Source organism: Mixophyes fleayi, chromosome 11 (genome assembly GCF_038048845.1).
Source record: "Mixophyes fleayi isolate aMixFle1 chromosome 11, aMixFle1.hap1, whole genome shotgun sequence".
Lineage (NCBI taxonomy): Eukaryota > Metazoa > Chordata > Amphibia > Anura > Limnodynastidae > Mixophyes > Mixophyes fleayi.
Window position 1 is genome coordinate 55,094,669 of NC_134412.1, and position 26,897 is coordinate 55,121,565.

At 38.4% G+C, this 26,897-nt stretch overlaps 1 protein-coding gene across 2 annotated transcripts; it reads left to right on the plus strand.

The window, feature by feature from the left end:
- The first annotated feature begins 1,097 nt into the window (after nucleotides 1-1,097).
- SCN2B (sodium voltage-gated channel beta subunit 2) lies at nucleotides 1,098-20,300 on the plus strand. 2 transcript variants are annotated; one of them, XM_075191527.1, is made up of 5 exons: nucleotides 1,098-1,318; nucleotides 4,981-5,144; nucleotides 13,888-14,098; nucleotides 14,463-14,699; nucleotides 18,489-20,300. In XM_075191527.1, the coding sequence occupies exons 1-4, from the start codon at nucleotides 1,252-1,254 to the stop codon at nucleotides 14,672-14,674; spliced, it is 654 nt and encodes a 217-aa protein (XP_075047628.1). In that variant the 5' UTR covers nucleotides 1,098-1,251; the 3' UTR covers nucleotides 14,675-14,699; nucleotides 18,489-20,300. The 2 variants fall into 2 exon arrangements, with proteins under 2 accessions (XP_075047628.1, XP_075047627.1); XM_075191526.1 differs by having other exon boundaries at nucleotides 1,100-1,318; nucleotides 14,463-14,659.
- The last annotated feature ends 6,597 nt before the right edge of the window (nucleotides 20,301-26,897 follow it).

Below are 26,897 nucleotides of genomic sequence, written 5' to 3' on the forward strand. Positions count from 1 at the left end.
TTGGTTGTTTGCAGTACTTATAGAAATGTTTTTGGGCTCTGTGTCTCTGGCCACCACTCTTCTAGGTTTTGTTCAATCTCCTTGTAATTGAAAACTATTGTAGAGGTGCTTGATAATTTTATATTTTTGTTTAAACAATGTGTGTATTTTTATGTCAATCAGACAGAATGTTATTTCCACAGATTGTGTTTCGCCTTGAGCCACTGCCTCCTTAATAACCCTGGTGCTAAAGTGCACCATTCAGAATACTCAATCAGCCAGGGCAAGAGTGCTAACAGAGGGGTAGAAACCCCTTGACTGCAGAAGGCAAAGGTAAGAAACATGTGGCTTGTTTGCTGATGTGAAACTACAAGTCCCAGCATGCTCTGCCAACCTCTGGAAAACAACACAACAGCTGGACCGCCACAGGTTGTTTAAGACTCTTAGAAGGGACATGCTTATTTACAAATACATGGTGAACAGACATTTTCTTAAGTGCATTACATTTGTGAACAATGCCCTGTCTGCAGTTTAGCTCTGCTGAATTAATATTTCATAAACTAGAAACAGATAATTGTTCCCTAGCTAGAAATTTGCCAGTTATAATGTGAACTTACAACACACAAAAACGATTAAGTAATAAGCATAGCTGCCTACACCTAAGGAAGAGTAAATTCTTGAATGCACAACATTTAGTACTTGTAATCCCTCCCAACATAGTGCTTTTCACTTCATATTTTATATTTGTTTTTTTATATTCTTTTGTATTTATGTATTACTAACAAAATGGTGTAAAAAAGGGATGCATATATTCACATACAGGTACATCCTGATGTAAAAGTGTAAAATAATGACCTATCGATATTAAAATTTAATATATTTAACACATTAGAAAATTTAGCATTCATATAAGACAACAGTACAGGTTCATTGTGATGAATAGTAATGAGATAACAGTAATGAGATTTATTACATACAGCTTAAAAAACCTATTACAATTGTACAATAAAAACATGAACAAAATCATAAGAAATCAGAATTTAAAATATGTTTTTCACCCTCCTGCATCATTCCTGAAAATCCACTAACCATAAAACCAAGTGTTCCCACCACCCACCAACCCCAACCCTCCTGCATCTCTGCAGCAGCCAGAGATCCGGCCATATTGAGTTTACAGTTTTCTCAGAGCTGCACCATCGATGGAAAATTACATTATATAAATAGATATATTCCAGGACAGGAACCGGAGACCCTCCTTAGCCCTCCCAGGCCATGGGCAGGAGAGAGCGCCCAACACCCCCTGGGCTAAGCTTGGTAACACTGGCACTCAGCCTCCTGGGTAAGTTGTATGGCCAGTTCTGCATGCACAGCTGGATGTACATCTGTCGCAATGTACTTCCACCCTTCACACACTCCATGCTAACCCTTTAACTGCCAGATGGGGCAAAATATTATCCAACATACTATGACATATAAACCATAATCCAATATCTTCATGTATATTTAAAGAAAAGCTTTTAAATGACACCAACATTAAATAGTGTATATTGTCAAAATTAATAAGAAAATATTTGCTTTAGAGGCCAAGATTGAAATATTTGCATATATGCTTAAAATGTGTATTACTGGCCAATGGATATTTTCCTGTTTCAGTTATCCTGTTAATGGCTGCAAGAGACTCCATGTCATATTTATGTAACTGACCTAATTGTAGAAATTATAATGATTTATAGTTTCTTAAGAAAAAAAAACATACTGAGGGGGGTTAGATGGAGTAGTGGGAGGAGCTTAAGGGAGGTTTATACAGACTAACAATAAAGGGAGAGGTAATGGGGAATTTTTTTTTTTTTTTTATCAAAATATGAAGTACATGTATTTAGAACAGTGGGTTGCGCATCAGGGAATGCTATATGATGCAATTCACCTGCAGAGATTTCAGTAGTTAGCACTGGAACTTAAGGAGTTAATGGATTTCAATGGATCAGCAGAAAATGCTCAAACCAATGGAACAAGTTGACCTTGTTACCTACACAGACAGTACATGTCAGGTGCACAGTACATGCAAGTATCAATGCTCACAGCCTCCTCTTATTAATTGGCAAAAAGGGTCTTTCACGAGTAAACGGTTTATTATCTTAACACATAGGCATATTTGAATCAACGGGAAACGTATATGGAAATTAGGATAGGGTCTATATGAAACATGTTTAAATGACTGCTTGAGGATATCCTTGCTGTGCAGGGAAATACGTTACACTGTGTTGAGTAGGTATCACTAGATCAGAAACTGAAATGGGCATCGTGCTGCATACACTAAAACTGGTCCACCCCGCCTTCTACCTTAATGCAGCAACTTGACTCAGCAGAGAGTAGATATTGATCATTGAATTATGGTTGTGTCTGCGCAGTTACCCTTCCGATTGTGGAACGTGCAGGAGGGGAACCAGTATGAAGAATCTCCACTAGAGGCGTATTAACCCATCCCGCACCAAACCTTCTGCAATGTGACCCACATGGATGCATCACACGCCAAGTCCAAGATATACCCGCAGTGCAGCAAGCACAGACTTACAGTAGGGTGGGAGGGGGGATGTAGAGGAAGAGAGTAGTAACGAGTTGTTTGACTGTGTTGAGAGAACCCGCATAAGGAGGTGGGACTGTGAAAATAGTTAACCGCTTCTTCGACGTTAGTCCTTGAAGGGGACATTGATAAATTATAAACTGGTAATTAACTAACTATATTTTCACTGATAATGTGCTCAGCACTGCAAAATGTTGCAAGTCAGGAGGACCAGACACTTTGGTTAGTTTTTTGGTCTTGCTTTTAAAGCTGGTTTAAGTTTTATTAATTTGATGTTATAAACATTCCCTTTTAGAGAGTAGCTTAAGAAGTATGCAGGTAATTATTTTAAGCAGTTTAAAGGGCATAGTTAATATAATAGGCTGCACAATGATAATGAGCAGGCCTTGTAGCTCTAGGCATTAGTGATTCTCTTACTTTGCTCAATGTTACTGCATGTGCAGTAAGGTCACTTTGACGTATAGCTGAATGGAGGTTGAGGCTGAAGGTCTAGTTAGATCCAGAAACACGTGCTGATTTCAGGCTGCAGCGAGCACCATGCTGGGGACTACAGGGATAGTTTACATCATTTTGTTATACACATATGTGTCCATATGTATTTTACACACGTTGAAGTTTTGCTATTTCCTTCCCAATAAATTTCAATATTACTTTCACTCATTATTAATTGCACTAAATATATAGCTGTACTTTATTTATTTGGACCAAATTCACTGTTATGCTGTCATGACAAAAATGCAGAAACAAATTTCATCCACATCGAGGATCAGGATCCAGATGTTCTTTTTATGCAATATGCATGTATAACTTGTGGTACCTTGCAGATTACATTGCATTTTCATTTGTGAAATGTCACAGCAATGAAACTTTAAATGTGGAATTTTAGGGGACGCGCACATGTTCATATCTTCTCTTCTGATCATAAAACAAGCTTGGTTCTTAGCACTAGAATTCTATTTACAAGTGAAAATATTACTAATAAAGGTAGAATTCTACAAATATAAAACAAACACTGAAAGATGTTTTCAATAATGGGCTATGATGTCTGTCTCAAAATCTTTGGGCCCAGGGAAAATGTCTTATTTGTTTTACCTGTACCCTTATTTCAGAGCAAAAGAACTGGCTTTGCATGGCTCATGTACAGTATAACCTTGTGTGCTGTATGCTACATATGTACAGTTTAGAGCTATCAAACTATGTGACAGTTTATATTACACTACATGTATCAACAAGAAAACCATTGTTTGGGTAATATGCCCTTGTTTTCTGTAGTGTTTAAAGAAAACAGTAACAAGTTTAATTTTGCATAAAGTCATAAAGCAAAAAAAGTGAAAAAGTGGATGTGATTCATATTATATTTAAGTGTTAAAATCTGAGTGCCATCTTACCTCTCTGTCTGTCTGTATTACCCAGTATTATGTTATTAATGTGTTTATTCCCAATTGTACAGCGCTATGGAATATGCTGGTGCTATATAAATCAATGATGATATGATGCATGCTATGAGCCATATATTTTTCCCATGCCAAAATTTGAGAAAACCCCCCCCCCCCAAAAAAAAAACATTTAGGGATTATCTACAGTATAGAGGCAAAAACTGTTAAATTGTATTGCAAACTTGATAGAGAAGAAGAGAGGGGGAGAGAGACCAGAGGAAAGCAAAATCTGAAGACAGAATACTTTACTAAACTGGTGCTGTAACTTTGATAATCATAACATTTAAATTACTCCAACACTGCAAGCATCCGAGACTGATTTAGATAATCCTTTGGGTCTTTGATGCTGGAATCATTTTATTTTTCTAAACTTCATGATCATCTTAATTTTTACTTGGCACAGAAACACCAATGAGTAGAACATGATGTATCAAAGAAGAATATGATGTATCAAAGCAGGAGATCCATTTTAGGCAGCAAGAAAACGGTTCCTTTCTTGAGAATTTAAAGAAAGCTATAGTATAAATATGAGGTGCCAAACCTATTTTATGGTAATTTGTTTGGAGAGTGATATGGCCGAATCACAACTTGGCTCATGAAAAACCATATATTTGTAAATGGTGTTATCTTCATCAGGTTATGTTTTGAGGATTTACCTCTGTAGGAACAGGTAGGATAATTACCCAGATCATTTACCAGTTCATTAAAACATGACTCGCTGTATGTATTTGAGCACTCGAATTGAGAGTCCCTGCTAACCCCCAAATCCCTGGAAATGCAGGAATACAGAGAAGCTAAAACTGCAAAGCTGCAATACAAACAGCGTGACCATTCATTCAGCGTGACCATTCATCTTCATAAGTCTTAAACATTTTTCTGAATATTCTTTAATGGTCTAGTGCTGTATAAATTGCAGATACACATTGCTCTGCATGTAAAGGTGCATATACTATATTTATGCCACTAATGGTTGTATGTGCTTAGTTTGTGCATCCGGGATGGAGATCACTGTGCCTGCAGTGATTTATGCTTTGAATGGATCCGACATACGACTGCCTTGCAACTTCAACTCATGTTACAGGATGGACAACAAACAGTTCTCTATGAACTGGACATATCGGGGCTGTGACAACTGTACTGAAGAGATGGTGAGAGATAATGTGGATCACTGTGTATTTACTGGGTCACCTATTTGTCATGCATCTTTGCCAAATCAGAGTCTTCCAGTGTATCTTTTCAATGTACCACAAGTATACACCAGCACTCACATCTATGTTTATAAAAACTTTTTTTCTGTCGTGTTTTTGGTTACATCACATTTGTCAAATGTCCTCTTTTACTTTTCTTCCATTACCATTTTATCCTACGCCTTATGTCCTTTATTGTGGCAGAAAAGTGTTTGTCATTGCAACAAGATTAGATCTCATTGGTGATATACTATAATAATGCTTTGCATTTAGAGCTGGATTTACAGCCATTTACTAAATAAACCATTTTATTACAAAACATATCTATAGCCTCACCACTCCTATCCAAAAGAGACTATAGCAACCTTACTGAGGGGCTAGCATGGGATTTTGATGGGACATACCAAAATTACTGTTTACAAAAATAGTCATATTCTGAATATACATACTCTACAAATACTGTATATAGCAAAAATAATATATACATCCTGCTTTAGATAAACCTATAAATCCCAGAGCATTTAAAAAAAGAGTCCGTATAATGTGTGTGCTAGAAATGTCAGTGCAAATATTTATCTTCCTATTTATATCGGTGAGTCCAGTCTGAAGGGGGTGGTATTCCTTGCACCTGTAATATCCCCCTATACTGGCCTACATAATTCACCCAAAGTTAACCCATAAGTTTCCACTACCCCGTGTCTTTTTCCTCCAATGAGCAGTGCTTCATTGACATGGGTAGCGGTGATAATCTATAACAGAATGGATTTGAATCATGGTCTGTCTACTCATAAGCAGTGATCTTACGAATTATTCCCTGGCTCTTTATACTCTCTGTGGAATATTTTCTCTGAGCCTTTTGTGGACTCTAATTACTCATTGTTTGCATCTGTGTTCCCCATGTGGCCTATCAAGGAAGTTCTCTGTCTATGTAAACCCCTTGGTATTACACTGCTAACTGCACAAACATTGCCTTGCTGGTTTCTGGAGCCTGTCCTGATCTTGGTCTATGCTTCCCTGCTACCTGTCTCTGAACTTTAACGTGTCTTCTGTTTTGACTTGTATTGCTTGTTAGCATCCTCCTGTAAGACACATGTGCACTTCCTGTGGAGTCCAAGGGCTAGATTTACTAAACTGCGGCTTTGGAAAAGTGGAGATGTTGCCTATAGCAACCAATTAGATCCTAGCTTACATTTATATAGTGCATTCTACAAAATTACAGCTAGAATCTGGTTGCTATAGGCAATATCTCCACTTTTTCAAACCCGCAGTTTAGTAAATATACCTCCAAATCTCTATTGAAGGGGGTGGGAGGTCTGCAAGGATGATCAATAAACTCAGTGTCCAAAGTGCCAATTGCTAAAGGTATAGATGGTCCACTTCCTTACACAGATCCTTACAATGTGTTTGGTTGGAAGACCTGCCTTCTTCCAGTTTTTATACCAAACGGAGGGCAGCAGGTATGTCTGCTATGTTACGGGACCTTTCTGGCTGAGTTCTGCAGTATAAAATGACAACAACATGAAAAGTATGTCTGACATGCTGCAGATAGGCAACCTGTTGCTAGTGGGAAAATGTTATCTTTAGAGCTTTTCACTGGAGCCTTCACAACATAGAAAAAGGTGCAGGGTGCGATGTTAGGATTGGGGCAGGGAGGTTAAACTAAGATCACCTTAAGTCGTTTTATCCTCTTCTCTTCTCCTTTCTTTATGACTTTCGACATTTGACAAGGTTCAAAGCACATTTTGGTTCTATTCTTCATTTCCTACACATCTGTATTTTGGAAAAATACAAGTAGACCATTATGTTATGGAAGAGATCAATCATTTTATTCATTAACAAAAAGTATAAAATGATAAATTTATTTACATTGAGCAATCTAAGTCAGTCAATGACTTAAAATTGCTCCACACGTTTTATATTATTCTGCATCTTCCATTGATAACACATTGCTTTACACATGCTCAGATACAGAATAAACTTCAACCTAGCAAAACAATACAATTGTTTTGTATTATAATGTAAACAACTACATCTTCCCCTACATACTCAAAATATTTGTTACATTTTCTTTGGACACCAAATGTCTCTGTGAATCAAGGTTAATGTTACACCAAGTAGGTTAAATATACGTTTAAAAAATATAAATGCTTTTAACAGACACATTTTCTTTTATTTCTGAAATAATGAATGCATGTGTAAACATATAAATAATTAACTTTCAGTGTGTGCTGTTTCTGCATGTGGTGGGGATAGAAACGTGTAGCCACCTATTATTCCAGGATATGAGTTTGCTGATTTTGTGGACAGTGATATTTGACCTAAACTACTGTTTAAAATATGAAGAAAGAAATTGCAGATGTACATACAGTATAATTTTTTTGCAAAGGTCAAAACTGGTACCGCCCTTAAAAAATTTTGGGCAGTGATCAGTACATTTGTGTGATTGAGTGAGGAAAGGGCTGCATGTGACGACGAGCAGTGTCATGATGAGATGGTGAAGCCACACTATTAATTACTTACAGTCTGATTTGTAGTTGTGATTGCAGTCAAATTACCTTTTATATTGAAACTTCAAAACTGGTTACCCACGGACATGCAGGATATGAAGTGAGCATGTCTAGAACTGCCTGTAGAGCTTTAGAATGTCAACAGAACCAAGTAAGGTGTAACCTGTGAAGGGAACTTTGAGGGACTAGCGCAACCTGTAGACAATCTGAACAGCTACACATAAAACAAACAACACAGAGTATTGAGGTGAGGTTCCCATCCAGGGCCTGATTAAGGGTTCTGGCCGCCCTAGGCTAATACGGCCGCAGCGCCCCCCCCCCCACCCCCCTCCGAATATATAGGTGTATAGGAACACTCCTGAATATGAATGTTCAGGTGTATTCTCCAGCATTCAAATTTAGACAGATTGTGCCATTGTCTCTTACCTGTCCTTGCTCTTCTCTCTTGCAACTTTGTTATCCTCTCGCTGGCTTCTGGAAAGTTGGCGTTCTTTTTTGAAAATGCAAAAATGTATTATAATGCAAACCCTGAATGATTAGGCCCTTTAGAACTCCATTATGGCCAGCTAAAGTACCCCATTGGACAGGCATATATAAGCAATATCTGAATATTTGTTGTCAATCAAATACAAACCTCTACCAGCCCCATCTCACTAATATTTAGTATTCTAGTGATTGCTGAGACCACCCATGTGACCACCACACAATCATGAGATTCTGCCCCCCAAAGCTGCTCTATTTTTTAAATACCCCCTGCAGCCATTTTCCTTAACCACAACCCCCCCCGCACAGCCATTTTCCTTAACCCCTGCTGCAGCCATTTTCTTTACCTCCCACCCTGCATCCATCCCCCTTGCAGCTATTTTCCTTACCTCCACTCTGCTAGCTAGCTATCCCCCCCGTCACATCAAAACTCCCCCAGTCACATATATCAGCCCCCCTCCTCTGCCCTCCTTCATACATATCAACCTCTCTACCTCCCTATAGATTTTCATGGCAGCCCCCCCTCCCACCCTATAGATTTGTATGACAGTCCCCCTCTCCCTCCCTATACATATGCATGACAGTCCCCCCTCTCCCTCCCTATAGATATGCAGGGTAGTCCCCCCCCCCTCCCTATAGATATGCAGGGTAGTTCCCCCCCCCCTCCCTATAGATATGCAGGGTAGTTCCCCTCCCCCCCTCCCTATAGATATGCAGGGCAGTCCCCCCCCCCTCCCTATAGATATGCAGGGCAGTTCCCCCCCCCCTCCCTATAGATATGCAGGGCAGTTCCCCCCTTCACTTACCTGTAGTTGTGCCAGCGTCGCTCCTCTCCTCAGATCAGCAGATAGGAAGTGAAGACGTCCTGCTTCCTGTCTGCTGCACAGCAACAGGCAGCCTGGCGATTGGCTGTGTGTTGCTAACCACTGACCACCTATGCTTTTGATCGTCGAGCCCTCCACCCCCCGCGCCGATCCCCCCCCCCCCCGCGGCGATCCCCAGCGGCGACCCCCCCCCCCCTCCCCCACCCCGGAAAAAAAATGAATGATGAAAAAAAAAAAAAATGTAAAAAAAAATAAATTATTTTTTTAAAAAAAAAAAAAAATAATAAAATACCCACAGTGCAGCCCCCCCCGGGACCCAGCACCCCAGGCTGCAGCCTGGTCAGCCTAGTGGTTGATCAGGCCCTGTTCCCATCACATTACTGCCAAAGCACCATTGCACCTGGGACGGGGAATGGACATGCACCCCCAGGACAAGTCCCATATTAAATGTCTTGGGCTGGGGTCACCATTTATGTAGGCTGTATAGCAGCATTTGTGTAGGCCAGGCAGCTGTAAGTCATTCAGCATTCAGGCACTTGTGCCTACAGGAACCTTTTGACAGGGTCCCGTAGGCATTGTCACTTTATTCCAAGGGTAAAGCATTTTTTATTTTATTTAGCACTTCTGCTCTGTTAATGCCATCTGAGGATGATGTTATCAGAACAGGAAGTAGGGTTTCAATGCTCAATAAATAGGCTCCCCAAAGGTGAAACAAAAACAAGCTCTTTCGCTAGGGAAAACATCTTTCCTTCAGAATAAGGGCTTTTCACCCTTTGATAAATCATCCACTATGCTCTACACCGAAGAACACCTTTTAAGGATTTAGTCGCTGTTCAATGGGCAGTACTGTGTATAACATTTACTGTCCGGACAGTATCTCCACCCTCCTAAAATCACACCTCACAGCCCTCAGTTAACTAAAGGAACACTATTATTGCAAAAAGAGCTCTAATGGCAAATCACTTATGTATAAAGTAGACACCAAGCCAAACAGACTTCTGTATTAGCCCAACGTACCTTTTCTGTTTTTGAGTTTGCATGTGTTCCTTATAACATAATATATATATATATATATATATATATATATATATATATATATATATATATATATATTAGTGATAGATTGAGCTAAAATATATGGCCCTAACTTTTAGCAAAGACACATGCACTGTATGCAACACCCCCTTTTCAGAACTTATTTGTTATTCAAAAATATACTGCTATGTGGCCTTTTGAGGTACCAGATCACCCTACAGTATGTTATGTTTGTCATGTTAAAATGACAAAAAAAGAGCATTCTGTCTTGAAGTGTTGGTGACAGTGAGAGTTATTTATTAACATTACTCAACAGTAAAAAGCTTCACTAATATTATAGCAACTCATCTCCAATTTGTTTTATCTGTCTAGTGCAAGTTTGATAATGGTGAACATATATATGCACATAAAAGTTATGCAAAATCATTAGGAAATAAATAGGCAAGTGTTACGTTGCATTTGTAAGAGTCTTCAAGTAATTTCCCCCAGCTGTATCTCCTCCAGGGCTGGCGCAAGCCATGGGGGATTCCTAGGTGATGTCCCCCCACTTGTCAGAAGTGGCACCACCAGCCCACTCTCATGTGGCGCCCTTACCTCTGCTGCTTACCATGGGGACGACACCCTCTCCTCATTGGACTGGGAGTAGGGTACATGGCTGTGAAATCATAGCCAACAGCCACACTCCCAGTGTGACACTGACATGAAGGAACAGCAGCTTCACATGTAGGATTTCCAGTTGCAGCGCAGTTACTATTAAGTACCAACCACAAAGAAATGCCAATTAAACTGGATGATTTTGAAGAAAGCTTACATACTGCTCATAGGGAATAAAGAAAAGGTTCCTCTTGGAGACAAAAAATGTGTGAGGTGATTGCTTAAAGCTACTTGATGAGTTTAAATTGTTTAAATACGTCAACTATTAGTCAGTAACCTCTAAATAAACTGTATAGGCTACAAAGCCACTTGCTGCTCATAACACATTGTAACTAATACAATAGAACATTTTTTCCAATTAAATAAATCAAAAAGGCCAATTATGCATCATTTCACATAGCATAAATGTAAAATAAAGTACAACCTGCATATTGTAAGAATTTCCTTTATATAGATCACTGTACAAACTACTTGTCAGTTTGTCCAAAATCTTAAGCATGTTTTCATTATTTATTTTTTCCAATGGAGGCATATGTTTAGAATACATGTGTGCTTGTGATCTCATACAAAAGAGATTACAGGAATTCCTGAGAAGGTTGCCCATAGAGTGCTGAGTCAATCTTCTACAGCTCCATCATGCCTAAAGAGTGGAGACTCTGGGGAAAAGAGTGGTCACTAATAAAACAATCAGGTGAGGGTGTAGCAGGATCAGAATAGATATGACCTGTAGATTTGGAAAACATGGAGTAATATACTAGATACTGTTTCATTTAAGCATTCACTGCAGAATAGTTGCTGCGATCCAATTTTTGTTTTTGCTGCACCATTTCCCGTACTGCCATTCTGCGCTGTATTTGTAAATACACATGGTCTGGTTTGGTAACAGTCAACACTAGTTGCGACTAAGCTACTGTATTTATCCAATTTTATCCACGGCCATGTTGTCTGGTTCAGAATCATAGGTGACATTTCAACAGCAGCTCGAGAGCCAAAGTTTGACCTTTTAAAAACGTACATAAAACGGTACGCATAAAATTATGGTGTTAGAGGTAGCTGGTTTAATTCTTAGTACATGTTGCTACTGTGAATATCATAAGCACTCCAGCACTGCATGCAATCTTACCCCTTCCCACATATGACTCTGGGGTTCTTAATTTCCCTCTGGAAAGTAAAGAGGTGAAAATAATATAGAGCAAAATAAATAGTGCGTTCCTGACACCTTGAACTTACATAGATTACTGCCTACATTTTTCGCCTTAGCAACTGCAAGGGAAACAATATAACTTTAATTATTCTTGTCTCAATTAGACAATAAGAAAATAGTTTTAAGTGTGATGTATTTTTTTTCTTCCAAAAAATGAAACTGAAGGGATTTAATGCAGAAGGAGGGCAGACACTAATGGAAATATAACAATTTGTCAGTAATTAGAACTCACCATGCTATTGAAGTGGGCTACAAAATCGTGCAGAGTGTATACAAGAGTGTGGGAAGATATGGAATAGAAACCTAGCATGGTGTCTAAAACAGAAAAGAAGCAATGTGTATTGGATTAGTAAGCTAAGGAGCCTGATACATTAGTGTATAACACTGAACACCAGGGATGAAATATGTGTTTCTGCAAGTGAACATAAAGCATGTGGGTGAAATATCCTCCTCAGGTAATCAGCGCAGGAGGTGCAAAAGCGCGGGTGGCGGGTGTGGGAATGAAGTTGGAACTGGAGTTTAAAGATATGGAAAGAGAGCGGAAAACTACAGAGGCACAACATTAGATTACAGAGTCATGAATAGAACTACGAAGAGAAGAGGAATGCTAGTTTTAGAATAGGGGGAAGCAGAGTTTGGTGCATCCAGATGAGGAGAGCTTTGTCTTTCACCTAAAGTTACATGTAATATTTGGCCTCTAGACATCTTTTTTCTCGCTTTCTTCTTTTGCCTAATCAGATTGTATCACAACAGATAGTGACATTATAGTCCACCGTCAGAGACCTACTGCTGTATATTGCCACTATTAATTACAAATGTGGAATGATATTCAGGTGTGATGAGGATCACAGTAACTTTTGTATTCAATCTTCAAATTGGCTACCCCCAGACATGCATGAGATGAAGTGGCCAGGTCGAGAGCCGCGTGTCCTTAATAGAACATTATAATGTTTACGCATACACAGAGCATTCAGCTCAGCCAAGTCCTGAGTGCCCTTGTATAGGGACGTTTAAAGTGGGAGGGATCAGGACAACGTAGCCAATCCAAGCTTCTAAACATTAATAGCCATGAGTAATGACTTTGTGGTGGTGACTGTGGTGTCAAATGCACCCCTATGTGAAACAAAGATAATACATCCAACTTATTTGTCTTAGAATGTGGTGATGAATGTTCTATAATGTACTCTCATGGTATTGTCAGGATGGGAGAACTTTATAGCAACATCACAAATTGAAACTCTTATAAAATATTGGCAAATAACAAAAGGATTAAATATTTGCTCCAACCAAATTGGTATATATCGAGGACTTTACATCAAGTATAACATTTTAAAATATGCCCATTGTCACCTCATAGTGAATACAGACAGTCACTAGCTACTGGTACATATTGATTACATCCACATAATGTATGCCTCCAGTTTGTGCAGATGACAAGTACACTGATAAAATCTAAACACACAAAACTATTAAAACGTTAGAGAAGATTAGTTGTAGCTAGAGAACAGAAATACCAAACTAGAAGCGATTTATAAAGGCATTATTGTTATTGATTTTGTATGGTGCCATACTGCAGTATTATAATCTATATTTATCAAGTCTTGGCATTGATGTCTACATTGAATGAAATACATTCATTTTAATTAGCCTGGTCATGTATTCATGGGTCCACTTATTGGGGACAGCCTTCACTGCTTGCAAGAGTTTCAAGGTAACTTGGCAGGTATTTTGGATACAGTGTTGGTCATATAACTCCTTAGTTTGCTGAATGAAGACAAGTCCAGCCCTCAGGAGGGGCCGGTCTTGTAGAACATACATTGTTTCTTTCAATGATAATCCACTGTTCTCTCACTGTCTCAGCAATGTACCACCATCTGTCAATTCAAAAACCACTTACCTTTATTCTGTAAACATCTGTGTCCTTACACCTCATCATTTGTACTGCCATTTACTAACTCTGGCATTAACTATCCTATACTGTATTTTTGCGCTCACAGTTCATTCAATATGATAAGAAGATTATCAACCAGCGTCTTGAGCGTTTTCAAAACCGAGTTGAATTTACAGGAAACCCCAACAAAAATGATTTGGCTGTGACAATCCATGATGTACAATTGCAAGATGGTGGAGAGTATCTTTGCCATGTGTTGAATCCCCCAGACCGACACAGGGGCACAGGGAAAATTCGTTTGGAGGTCCTTACAGAGGGTATGTGAATCTCCATGCATCTACCTGAATGTACGTTTTTAGTGTATTGTCAACCTAGAAGCATAACCGCAACATTAGTGGAAGCTCGTGTATTTCCTACTGAATCAAGCATATTTTTTGTCCTGTTCTACAGAGGATTGAAAATGGGTTCATGGTAAACAACTTTTAAAACAAATGTGAGCAGCTATATATACACCATGTACCATTAGTTGTCAAACATATAATATATGCTGAAAAAGCTCATCTGCCCTGCATACTATGCCATGAGTGGTTCCACAAGTTGTCAGACATATAACATATACTGAGAGAGACTGTCTGCCCTGTGCACTATACCAACAGAGTGTTTTGTGTCATCTTCTCTTAGTTCCTCCAGAGAGAGATTCCACGGTTGCAGTTTTGGTTGGAGCGTCAGTTGGAGGTTTTTTGGCTATTATCATTCTTTTCCTGGTCATCCTAAAGTGTGTCAGAAGAAAAAAAATGCAAAATCTTAACTCGGAGGATCAGAAAACAGAGGAAGAAGTGAAGACTGATGGGGAGGGGAACACCGAAGGAGAATTGAAAGTATGTGAACAATGAGGAGCTTGGGGAGAGGAGGGAGAGGGTGAGTAAGGAGTGGGAGTTATCTCTTTGGTCATTGCGATAAAGAGAGTAACATGGAAATAGCAGAACAAAACTTCCACTAGGCAAAATATGCAACAAGTGAGTTGATAAATGGATTGCTTAGCAACTGCCATCATGTCTGCCGCAGGCAGAGACCCCAAAAATGGCCATGATACATTTACTATAGCACATAGATGCATAACCCACAGTCTGCAAGCTGCACAAGGCCTGCGTGTCATTGTAGTCTTTTTATAATGAAATTTGGGAGACAGGTAAACCTGGAAGACCTATGTCTGTCGGAGTTAGCTGCAAGAATCTCTAGGGGAATTGCAGACACAGCTGGGACACCTCTTACATTTTCATGTTAGAGTTATATTAAGTGTAGCAGAGGTGGAACTAGTGAGCTCTGGGTCCTGATGTTGGGAAGCGGGAGGAGGGAACCGGAGCCCACAGCTCACTAGTTTCCTTTGCAGTGGGCCCCATTCTCTCAACTGGCCCAGTTGCACTGCACTTGCTGCACCAATGGTAGTTCTGCCAATGAAATGTATCAAGAGGTCCAATCCCAAAAGAAACAATTGACACATTCAACTTTTTTCCCATTTTTATGTTTAATTTTTAATTATGTTTGAAATAATATAAAGACAAACCAGACCCAGAGATGTCTATTAATGTAAATATTTCATGGTCTGTTATTCACACATGTAACAAGGTCAGCAGTCAGTTTCAGCAGTACCTCAGAGGGATGTCGCTATATCAGCATATTGTGTTACACTGTGTTCCAGAATGGAAATCATTCTCAGGGCTAAGAATGCAGCAGTGTGTGTTTCACGGTATGACTGACTTAGATGTTCGTGTAGATATTGGACTTTCTATTGGTTGTGCCATGCTACATAGAACATGAAAAAATAAATGAAAAGAGGAAGGAGTGGAATAACAGTGAAGTAGATGCACTGTGCCACCATAGCCCAAACCTCCAGCCTAAGGGACCAATCAAGTTGACTAATGTCACCTTGTATGAATCTATGAAAAGAATCTATGATGCTCAGATATTCTAAAAACTTTCAGAATACTTTCAGTATTTCAAGCTGTTTTGAACTGCATGTGCTTGATTGATCTCATCCAGTCTCAGAATTATCTAATTATCACATTATCTAATAATGGGTATAAAGAACGACTTCCATTACCTGGAAATAAACATATTTTGTGTGTTATGGATATGGGAAATCATTGATTTGTGTATTTGGATGGTGGAACAATGGATCTGGGTAGCAATACAAGCCAAAGGTCAGCTGGAATATCAATTTCTACTTTTATGTAGTAATGAATGACCAATACTATTAAAACAGGACTATAGCACCATATGTGGGATGTTTAAAATGTTTATTTTCAAAATTTGTACCCTGCCAAGACAGCCTGTCAAGTCTGATTATATGGTATTGAGGAGGGGCCAGCAATTTTTTGATCAGTGACTCTGTTTCTAAGATATTTAATGAATTCTGTAGAAAAGGAAATTTATTAATTTAATTAGCATTTATTTATAGGGCGCCACAAAGTTCCACAGCACCATACATGGCAGTAGTAGAAATAAGGTAGGTATACTCACACATAAACAAAAGTTCACAATAATTTACATAACACAAGTATAACTGAAAAGTGCAGGAAACAAACAGAAGTAGTAATACAGGAAGGGTAATATATTGTAGAAGGGTAATATAAAGCATCAAATGCATCAAAAGGACAATTGATGGGCAATTACATAGATGGCAACTACGGGGCATATTCAATTAAGACAGCAGATCGCAGCTACTCGCAGCTGTGCACATAAAGTGCCAATACAGTACTGCAACATTGCAGATATCCCTAAGCAACCCTATGCAGTACAAAGGGATATCTGCAATGTTGTGGTAATGCGAAGTGTGCAGCCGCGTGTAACCGCTATCTGCCATCTTAATTGAATATGGCCCTAAGTGTCAGTTTACTGTGATTAGAGTTCCCCTAGTCTGGACCATGGTCTCCTCCCTGAGCTTGGAATGGATTTTGGCATGTACAATATTTAGATCATAGCAAGACTTTTTGACTTGCTAGGAATGGGACCACTACCTCAAACCACTGTTTTTGTAGCAAAGGGTGAATGCTGAAGCAGAAAATGAACCCCTTTTGACATTTATACAGTCTTTGGGTAATTACTGTACCAGTTACCCTATCTGTTATTGCTGTTCCTCTTAAAGTTGTTCTTTGTATGTTCATTGTCCCCTTATTGATTTCTTTTGCTGAGTAAATGCCTTTTGCATAGTGGTATTAACATATTACTGATTACCCTACAGACAAATATTATTATTCTAAAATATTTAAATAAATAAAGCCTTTCCTTAGGTATTCCCCCTACTATTGCCATCCTGAGATGACAACTTTATATAGGGAAGTGTCGCTGGAGGACCTGATGAAGGCTACTGCTGGTGATATCCGATGATAGTTCGCACCAATATGGGGCTTTGTTAAATAGAGAGATGTTCTTAACCCAATGACATTTTTATCTTTTTGTTAAATAGACCCCTATGAAACAGAAGGGCCTGAACCAGGGATTGTTGTTTGTACAGTAAACCAACATGTAATTATGGTATACTTAACTGCCTACTGTTGGACCTGGCCTCTTAACATCATCATCATCATCACCATTTATTTATATAGCGCAACTAATTCCGCAGCACTGTATAGAGAACTCACCCACATCAGCCCTGCCCCATTGGAGCTTACAGTCTAAATTCCCTAACATATATACATACACAGAGAGAGAGAGACTAGGGTCATTTTTTAGTGACAGCAGCCAATTAACCTACTGGTATGTTTTTGGATTGTGGGGTGAAAGCGGAGCACCCGGAGGAAATCCACGCGAACGTATAAACTCCACACAAATAAGGCCATGGTTGGGAATTGAACTCATGACCCCAGTTTTGTGAGACAAAAGTGATAACCACTAAGCCACACACGGTATAGAATAGAATAGAGAGTGAGAATTACACAGTGCAGCTGGTCAGCACTGGTAAGCATGGACATTTACAGAGATAGTTTCAGTAACAATGAATTAAAGCTTGGGGCTGTCTCTGGAAATAAGGGTCAATAAGCACCCATGGTATGATGTTTTAGACCCAAAGAAAAATATTTGCCTTCATGTATCATATTTTTTTTCAGGCTTTTGTGTTCAGATTTAGCAGCTATGAATGTATGGGTCAGAAAATTGTATCAGATTGCTAGATTGTAAGTAGTGCTTTGCAGTGTTGGGTGTAGGGTTGGAATGGGGCAGATTTTAGCGGTTGTAAGGGACGAAATGGAGCAGAGGTGTGGAGTGCCTGGAAAGGACCTCTTCAAAATTTTGTTTGTGGTGTCAGAACATATCTAGCTACTACCTTGGTAGTTAAGTAATGTATATTATCTATAAGTAGGTTGTCACAGTGGTTAGCATTGATTCCTCACAATCTTGGGGTCATGAGCTCTATCCCACTATCTGACTGTGTGGAGTTTGTATGTTCTCCTCATGTTTGTGTGGGCTGCTTCTGCATACTCCACACAGTCCAAATACATGCTGGTAGTTTAATATTTGTGATTGTGTGGTAGATAATCTACACTGTAAGCTCTACTGGGGCAGGGGGTGAATAAGTAAAGATTCTCTGTAAAATCATTTAAAAAAATGTTGAAATCATATAAAACGAGATTCATGAGATAACTGATATTAATGCACTTTCTCTATGTCTCTCTTTCTGTTTTCCCACCTTTCCCATTGTCGTCCTCACAGGCCACCATACCTGAGGTTCTATGACTTGTCCCCGTGCACTTACAGAGTGAAGCGGATTCCCAGGGAGAAGATGACGATATGTTCATAGAAAATATTAATAATACTCTGACATTCATTTGAGCATTAATCAGCTCCAGGACATGAAGATTATGTGACATACGATGTTTATAATTCTAACAGACTGTGGGAACCCTTCTCCTGTGTATGATCCTTCCTGGCCTACTGAAGGAACACTTTTGCTCTTTGTAATGCTGACACTTTGAGTGTACCCTTTTCCTGTTTGTGGTCATGACAGGCTGCTGTGTATGTTCTTGATTGAAAGTCAGAAACCTTACACCCTGATCATATCAGGTTAAGGTAGTTCTCAGTGTATGTGATCCTGACAGACTGAAGAATTTATACTGCATTGTAAACCTGTCGGTGCTATCCAGACTGTGAGAGAGGTCTCTTTTTATGTAAAGATCATTTACACAATGAAGGAACCTCCCTGACACTGCATAGACCCTGGTCACCTTGTCTCTCTTTTACTATGCGTTTGTACAGTAGATCCCCATTGGCTGAGTTAATCACTTAGTGGCAAGGTCTGACAGTGCAATGCATGGGTCTATATCTTATCATTGTATGAGCAAGTTGAAACACGTTGAACTATGTACTGCATGTGGCAATCTGTGCCATGGATGTTAGCTAGATGGTTGACCTTATTTAGGACACATGTGTTTATAATGAATGAAAGATTTATGTACAATATTTCAATGTCAAACTGAGCGCGCAGTGATTAGACCATAGGCTGCTATTTAGTTCATTGACATTTTGATAAGAACCAAAAGCTATTGGACAGCACAGCATTCCATTTCTTAGCTTTATAAGTAAAAAGTAATACAATTTATTTTGTACGCTTTCTATAAAAGAGGGCAAAGAACATTTTATCAATTAATATTAGTTTTACTAAATATTCTATGTTTATTAACAAGACGATTTACACAGTATCCAGCACTGCAAATACACTGCCAAAATTTTGAAATAATGTCCAGGGAAACTTTGCTACTGAACACATATTTGAGTCCACGATAAATGGTAGTTTCTACGTGGATCTTGGTGCACTACAGAAGTCATACTGATATTAATTGCGTTATAATTTTATGCATTTGAAACTATCCTCTACAAAAACAACTAACTTATAAGAAGAACAAAAATAGGTAGTAAGAATTGCTTCCAATATGCAGAATATAAGACATTGTTCTGTGCAGTTGGTCAATTTTGAAACACAGGGACATTTCTAGAGACAAATGTTTAAAACCTGAGACTGTCCCTAGAGATTTAAGACAGGTGACAACTATGTGCCAAATGCTTCAATATGGGTATAAACAACCTTAATATTTTAGCAATATTCTTTTATATTCTTGTTGCTTCAATACAATCAGTGACGTGTCTAGCCAGTAAAAAAATGCCTCTCCTAAGTGCAATACTATCTGATGATGCTACATTCTATCCTATATGTAAGATGATAAGACACACTTTTGAGCCATTAAGCATTATACACAACAGAAGGGTATGTCTGCATAATGCATTTCTATGTATATAGGTACTGCATGCCTATGTTAGAGGTAAAAACAAGTGTGCACTGTCTATTTATTATAAAGCCACAGCAATGTTTTTGGATGGCTGCTGTGATACGTGAAAATGAAAAGTTGTCACTGATTAAAAGATTCACTTTTTGGTTCCAAGTTGGTTGAGCTCAGTACTGTTTGACACAGTACTCAAATGTTCACTTTGTCCATTATTATTTCAGGGATAATAAAATATTTAAGCCTACATCTATCCCATTGTGTTTATATATAATCTCTCCGCACACTCTGATGGACCATTACATAACATTTAACTTGTTAGTAAACTTTTGCAAATATAGCATTAATGAGTTTATTACAGTTCCAAGTTCTCTTAATAATTTACACCTTAATAAATCATCTTTCACTTGTACAATGCATTGATTACGCTGCGGTCAACAACATAAAGGGTCTATCAGCAAAGTCTTTTAAAGGGGCAATGTTGGGTGGCTGTTAATACGTAATATGGGGGTCACACATTTCACATTTTTTAAACTTAAAAATATACCAGTAATTTCAGACACAACTGAAAAATAAGCTTTTCATACTCTCATTTCATTCATCATACCATACAATTCAGGCCTGTCAGGGGTTGGGGGCATCTGCCCCAGGGGCGGAACTAGAATTTTATTTTATGGGGGCAATTTAGTCCCCGCCCCCTTTTTGACAGCTAAGGCTGCCGACGGCTGCATGTCCATTCAGCAGAGAGAGGCAGAGCGAGTGTGCTCCTGGTCACTTTGATTGTGATTAAAAACACAATCAGAGCAGCTGGGCAGCACACTCTCCCTGCCTGTCTCTGCCGAATGGACCTGCACATAGTGTGCAGCCGTCGGCAGCAAGCCCCTGCTAGGGGGGGCGATCGCCCCGATCGCCCCCCCCCCCCATGGATCCCCCACTGATCTGCCTCTAGGGCAGGCCCCGTAGTGGGCTACCTTGGGCTAGGTCACTGGGCTACCTGCATTTTTGTTTTCTTTAAAATGTTCCTGTTAAGGTACGCTGACATTTCTAATTCACTAAAAATATGTGTGGTGTAATTTCTGATTTAATGTTTATTGGATGGACAACTAAAGTTGCGCTTCTTTATTAAAGGTGAATTACCACAGTTTCAATAAAAATGGATGTTACAGATTTACCTCTGCTAATTAGGTGTATGGACACGTACGTTTAGTCTGTGTAGTCCCTTCGCCTTAGGTGCGTGTTCATCTTACGCTGACTTAAACAGAATACAGCTCATACGGAACTTTAAAATGGGGTCATAGATCCCTATTGTAATCACAAAGGCTGTTCAGTTGGCCACATAGGAGAATGCTTGACAGAGCATAAACACGTTAACCTTGTGTTGTCCTAAATTATCGTGTGAACGGCCTTTGCGGTCACTGTAAGGATCTATGATTCCTTTTAAAACTCTGTTTGAGCTGCATTCTGTTCTGGTCAACTGTTATGCATAAATCAATAATAAATAAAGTTGTTGTAACTGTATTGACCTAGTTTCAATATAGTAATAACAAGTACTATGCTGTGGAATTGGTGGTAATGAGAAATATCGCTGATATCAAGGTTCTCTATTTAACAAAAAATATATAAATGTTTACTTTGATCATGCATAACCGAAAAAATGTCACTAGTGTTATTGTAGCCTGTGGATAGTTTTTATTATTCAACTAAAACTTATCATAAATAGACACACCTACACATGCAAGTTAAGTGGTCAAAATAATTATCCCATTGTAACTATATGTATTTACTATTTTCAACCTAATGACTATGTATAATTAAACTATATATTGTTTAAATAAATAGAATCATTTTTAATTTTATGGAAAGTATTATAATATATTAGATAATACTCTGTAACGAGCTGTTTAATATGTATGTAAATAACTTTCAACAATAATAATTAAGATAATAATAACACACTTCCCAGCAGTCCCGATTTAGGCAGGACAGCCCTGATTTAAGGCCTTTGTCCTGCAGCTCTAATGTCAGACAGCATTGGGAGGTATGTCCCATTCACTGCTGCTCTACATACCTGTCACTGGGTTGAATGGCATTAAAGGGTGTTTTGAAGGTGGCTGGAGGTGGACCAGCATTTTGAAGGGCCTAACTTGCTTCTGGTGCCCCTGATACCCATTGAACATGACCCATGATTGGAATTGTCATCATTCAACTCTAATCTAAATCTCAGTACTTAAATCCTCATATTAAATGATGTAGCGCTGTCAGTAACTGATTTCTTGTTGTCAGCTTAATTCCTCCAACAGGTAAGATGTCTTTTCAATTCTCACCATGCAGAAAGAGACAAAAGAAAGGGCCCAATGTATCTATATAAATGCATAAAGATGAAAATGTGTCCCTGCATATCATGTGGTCACCAATGGAAACACTATACTTCTATGTTAATACTTCTAAGTATAAAATGGGGGTTGGGTACGGCTTCCGACAATTCCGACAAGTGTTATACCTACAAAAAAAACCTGATGGCAGAAAAACACGAACTAAACAGAAGCAGACTTACCTGAAAGACGAAGAGGCAGATGTCCGATGGCACCGCAGGCTGACAGGCAGTGATTCCGACTAGACAGCTCTCCGGCTCTTCAGTGTGATGTGTGCGTGACTTAGATGAATGGTAATTTAAACACTTAGCCTGCAGGATCCAGACACTGGCGCTTTAAAGTACCATTCATCTAAGTCGCACACACGTCACACTGAAGTGCTGGAGAGCTGTCCAGTCGGAATCACTGCCTGTCAGCCTGCAGTGCCATCGGACATCTGCATCTTCGTCTTTCAGGTAAGTCTGCTTCTATTTGGTTTGTGTTTTTCTGCCTTCCGGTTTTTTTGTAGGTATAACACTTGTTGGAATTGTCGGAATCGGTATTACGATTACCACTGATAAATTGGTATATAATTAAATACATAAAGGTGAACAATGTTTTTTATAGTAAAATGTTTACACATGAATAAATATGCATTTACACATGAATAAATATGCATTTTCCACACATTATCACTTACTAATTAATAAAAATGTTTTTTTTTTTAAATTAACGGCAGATGTCACCTCCTTCCCACCACCACACCATTATAGAACATGAAAGAGGTGTTGAAGAAGTAAAAACCTAAGAGAGAGAATTTAGTGAGGATTTAAACTTATTTTTGACTGCAGGTATAATATTCATAGTTATAAACAATATTTTTATTCTTGAGGAATACTATCTCCAAAAGTTTGGAATGGCCATGGGCACCAGGTTCTCCCCCTGTAACGCTAATCTGTTCATGAACTAGTGGGATGAACATAAAGTATGGAATGGTCATGAATGGGGGCAAACCTGGTGATATGGCAGAGCATTATAGACAATATATGTTTCATTTGCACAGGGAAAAAAGAGGCTTTGAAGGCTTTTGCATTTATCTTAATGATAACATCAACTACATTAAATGTACCATTGATATCTGTCATATTGAAGTAAATTTTTTATACCATCTCGTGTATATTAAAAATAATGAGATACATAGTAAGAACATTATTAAACCGAGAGACATTAAATCATATATCGTGGCCAAGACTCATCATCACTAGAATTGGCTTGGTAATAAGCAGACAATTAAAGAGGGTTAAAAGAAACTGCACATAAAATCATACATTTGAAAAACAGGCTGATGAAATATGGAAACATTTTTTCGATAAGGGATATTCCAATAATTTGATTTATACAGCATAGGAAAAATACCACAGAATTATAGAAAAGCTGTTTTAACTCTAAAACAGAAGAAAGAAATGATGAACAAAAAATAACTGGACTTAGGATTTAATGCAAGGTATTGTGCCCAACACAGGTGGAAAAAAGTATTAGGAGAAATTGGAAATGTTTAGTTAAAGATCCAACTTAAGGAGACATTATTTCACGTTGTCCCAAATTCATTTATAAATTAGTTTATTTATAAAAACTCCAACATAAAATATAGTATAGTAAGAAGTTAATTACCTGGTAAGAAGAAAGGAGGAAAAATAAAAACTAAGGGCTTTCATAGATGTGTATTTTGTGCAATATGTAGAACCTGTAAAAATGAGAATAGTAAAATCACAGAGTTCACATCCATGGTCAATTTAAAAAGATTTCCTATTAAAGAGTTAATTTTGTGTAACTGCAAGAACATAATATATTTATTACAGTGTGAGTGTAATAAACAAATCATAGGAAGAACAACATGACCCTTAAAAATAAGATTAGGAGTGCACTTAAAAAGCATCAGGAAAGATATGACTAATCATTCATTACCTGCACACTTCAAATAAAGTCATAAGTCTTCAGTAGGTTCAAGTAAATTATTTTGTGGTATATATCATATTAAAGAAGGGGGATAGGAATATCAGGAGTTTATTGGCTAGAAAGGAGATGGAGTGGAAATTTCATTTAAAAACATTATCTCCTAAAAGACTCAATGTGGATTTCGAGCTGATGGTTTATAGAATAAGAAAATAATTTTATTTAGTTGTTTATCTATGGTTTTTATGTATAAGCATTGGGTTATTCTCCCCTTTTTTATTTTTCCCTCTCGTCGATAGTTTTTAGACTATAAGAATTATGCTGCTCATTTTAACCCTACCTTTGTCTGGTACTTTTATTGCTCCATTTTATTTATTGCTCTATTGATGGAAAGTTCATATTGGTTCATGCTGTAAACATTTCACTATAAATTCCATTGTCCCCTTTATAGTTTTAATTATATGCTATTTTGAACTTAGATATATTAACTTGTCATTATTAGTTGAAGTATAGTTTTCCCTTTGTCAACCACATGATATGCAAGGACACATTTTTCAACTTTATGTGTAACTTAAATAGGAATTGTCATGAGTTGCGGCGGTGCCTCAAGCTGCCATGGTTCATTGTCTTCTCCCCGGCCGCGTCCTGGCCGTCACCATGACGACCTGGACATCACCTCCACATTCGTCCCGGCCGTCACTAGGCCAATTGGCGTGATGCTCAGTATGTCAGCGCCGCATTCCGGCATGAAGGCAGCCGGGCGCGTGCGCAAACAATATTTTATTTAACAATTAGCCTCCTGTGGCTAATTTAACCTGTCAGGCCCTGATTGGTTGATGGGAGTATTTAAGGCAGGGAGGGCTTAGCCTTTTAAGTTTTTGTGGCTTTAGCATCTGTAGCCAATTCATCGGCATTCGTAGTCAGTATTTGATATGGGTTTCCCAAACTTTGCAGGTGGTATTGTTTTTAAAAGAGTAATGCACCAGTTTCTTTCTCTCTTTTTGAATGCTGAGAATTGAAAAGACATCTTACCTGTTGGAGGAATTTAAGCCGATAACAAGAAATCAGTTAATGGCAACTCTACAGTATTTAATAGGAGCATTAAAGTACTGAGATTTAGTAAGTGAAAGTAAACTGGGTGAAGACAATTTTGCTGAGGGACCCTGCACTGGCTTGGCGGGGCTTAAGAATTCTCTTACCACTGCCAGCCAGTATTGGAGCTGAGCATCACTTAGTTGCCCCGGGGAAATTTTATTGAAAAATTTGGCGGCCGAACATTTTCTATCACTGTTATAGGCAGCAATAGGAAATCTTAAAAAAACTGGGCCTTAATAAATAGACCCTTATATATTAGAACCAGGGTTTCAGTTAGGGTTTGGGTATTTTGCTCCACTTTGGTGTTTTGCTTGGGGTTTATGGTTATAAGTAAGATTACAGTTATGGCTAACTTTACATGTTGTAACCACAGAACCTAATCTTAATGAATTTATTAATTATTTATTAATAATGGAATTTCATATGACATATAGAAACATTGCTCATTTGCCATGATATTGTGCCATGAAGTAAACTCTAGCATATTTACATTATTTTTTTATGCAGGCAACTGCAGAGGTGATGACAGTGTAGAATGATTTCAACCTCTTATGTTCTAATTAGTTATTTGGTCTTTGTAGATTTACAGAAATCCAAGGTCAAATAGGACCAATTAATTCCCTTAATAAGCAAAAAGCACAATACTGGTCTTGCTGCAATATCCTGAAAATATGCTTAGAATTTTTTTTATCTTACAGTGTCCAAGGGTGACTTTTGAAGTCAAAATTACTCTGCTTTTTTACACTATCCAAATGAAAAGTAATTGTTTAATCTCTTTAGGTTCCAATGATACGCTTATCGTAAACAGAAGGGGTAACAGGGTTGTTGTTGTTGTGTCTGTATTACGTGACCTCTAAGAGGTGTTATATGGCTGACCAGCTCAGTGACAGGTTGGCTCTGCCTCTCCCACCCAGGTGCCCAGATAAGGCTTTGCTTGGGGAATAGCATGTGTCTGGGCACAATTCCCAGATTGTCACCTACACAGGATACTGTCACTTCATCAGGCTAGTATTAGCATTGCACACAGGAAGCTTGGAAACCTTAATATAACTCAGAGTGGATATCAATATAACAGACACAACTATCACAGCACGAAGCATGAAAAGGTTCTAAGAAACTCAGTGTAACACAAAGAGACATAAGAGAGCATAAAGTACCACAAGAGCAGAAACCACCTCATTTATACATTTATGCTAGAAAAAAAACATGGAATGCAGGGAAGAAAAGATACAAAAATCATATTGGATACTGTGGTCACAGAAAAGTGTGAGTTGCAGTTATGAATTGAGGTACATCCAAGAATTTGTCCCGGGAAGGACTGCCAAACTGAACAAGAAACCGACTGACATTTTACTACCTAATACATAAACACTGAAAATAAACCTCATTCTTAAAGACATACCAGTATGACTGGTGTAAGCACTGTTGTCCCCCCCTCCTCCTTG

Coding starts and splice junctions, on each gene's coding strand:
- SCN2B (XM_075191526.1), top strand. CDS start 1,252: ATGGGCAGGAGAGAGCGCCCAACACCCCCTGGGCTAAGCTTGGTAACA. Junction 1,319..4,980: donor ACTGGCACTCAGCCTCCTGG/GTAAGTTGTATG, acceptor GTATGTGCTTAG/TTTGTGCATCCGGGATGGAG. Junction 5,145..13,887: donor ACAACTGTACTGAAGAGATG/GTGAGAGATAAT, acceptor TTGCGCTCACAG/TTCATTCAATATGATAAGAA.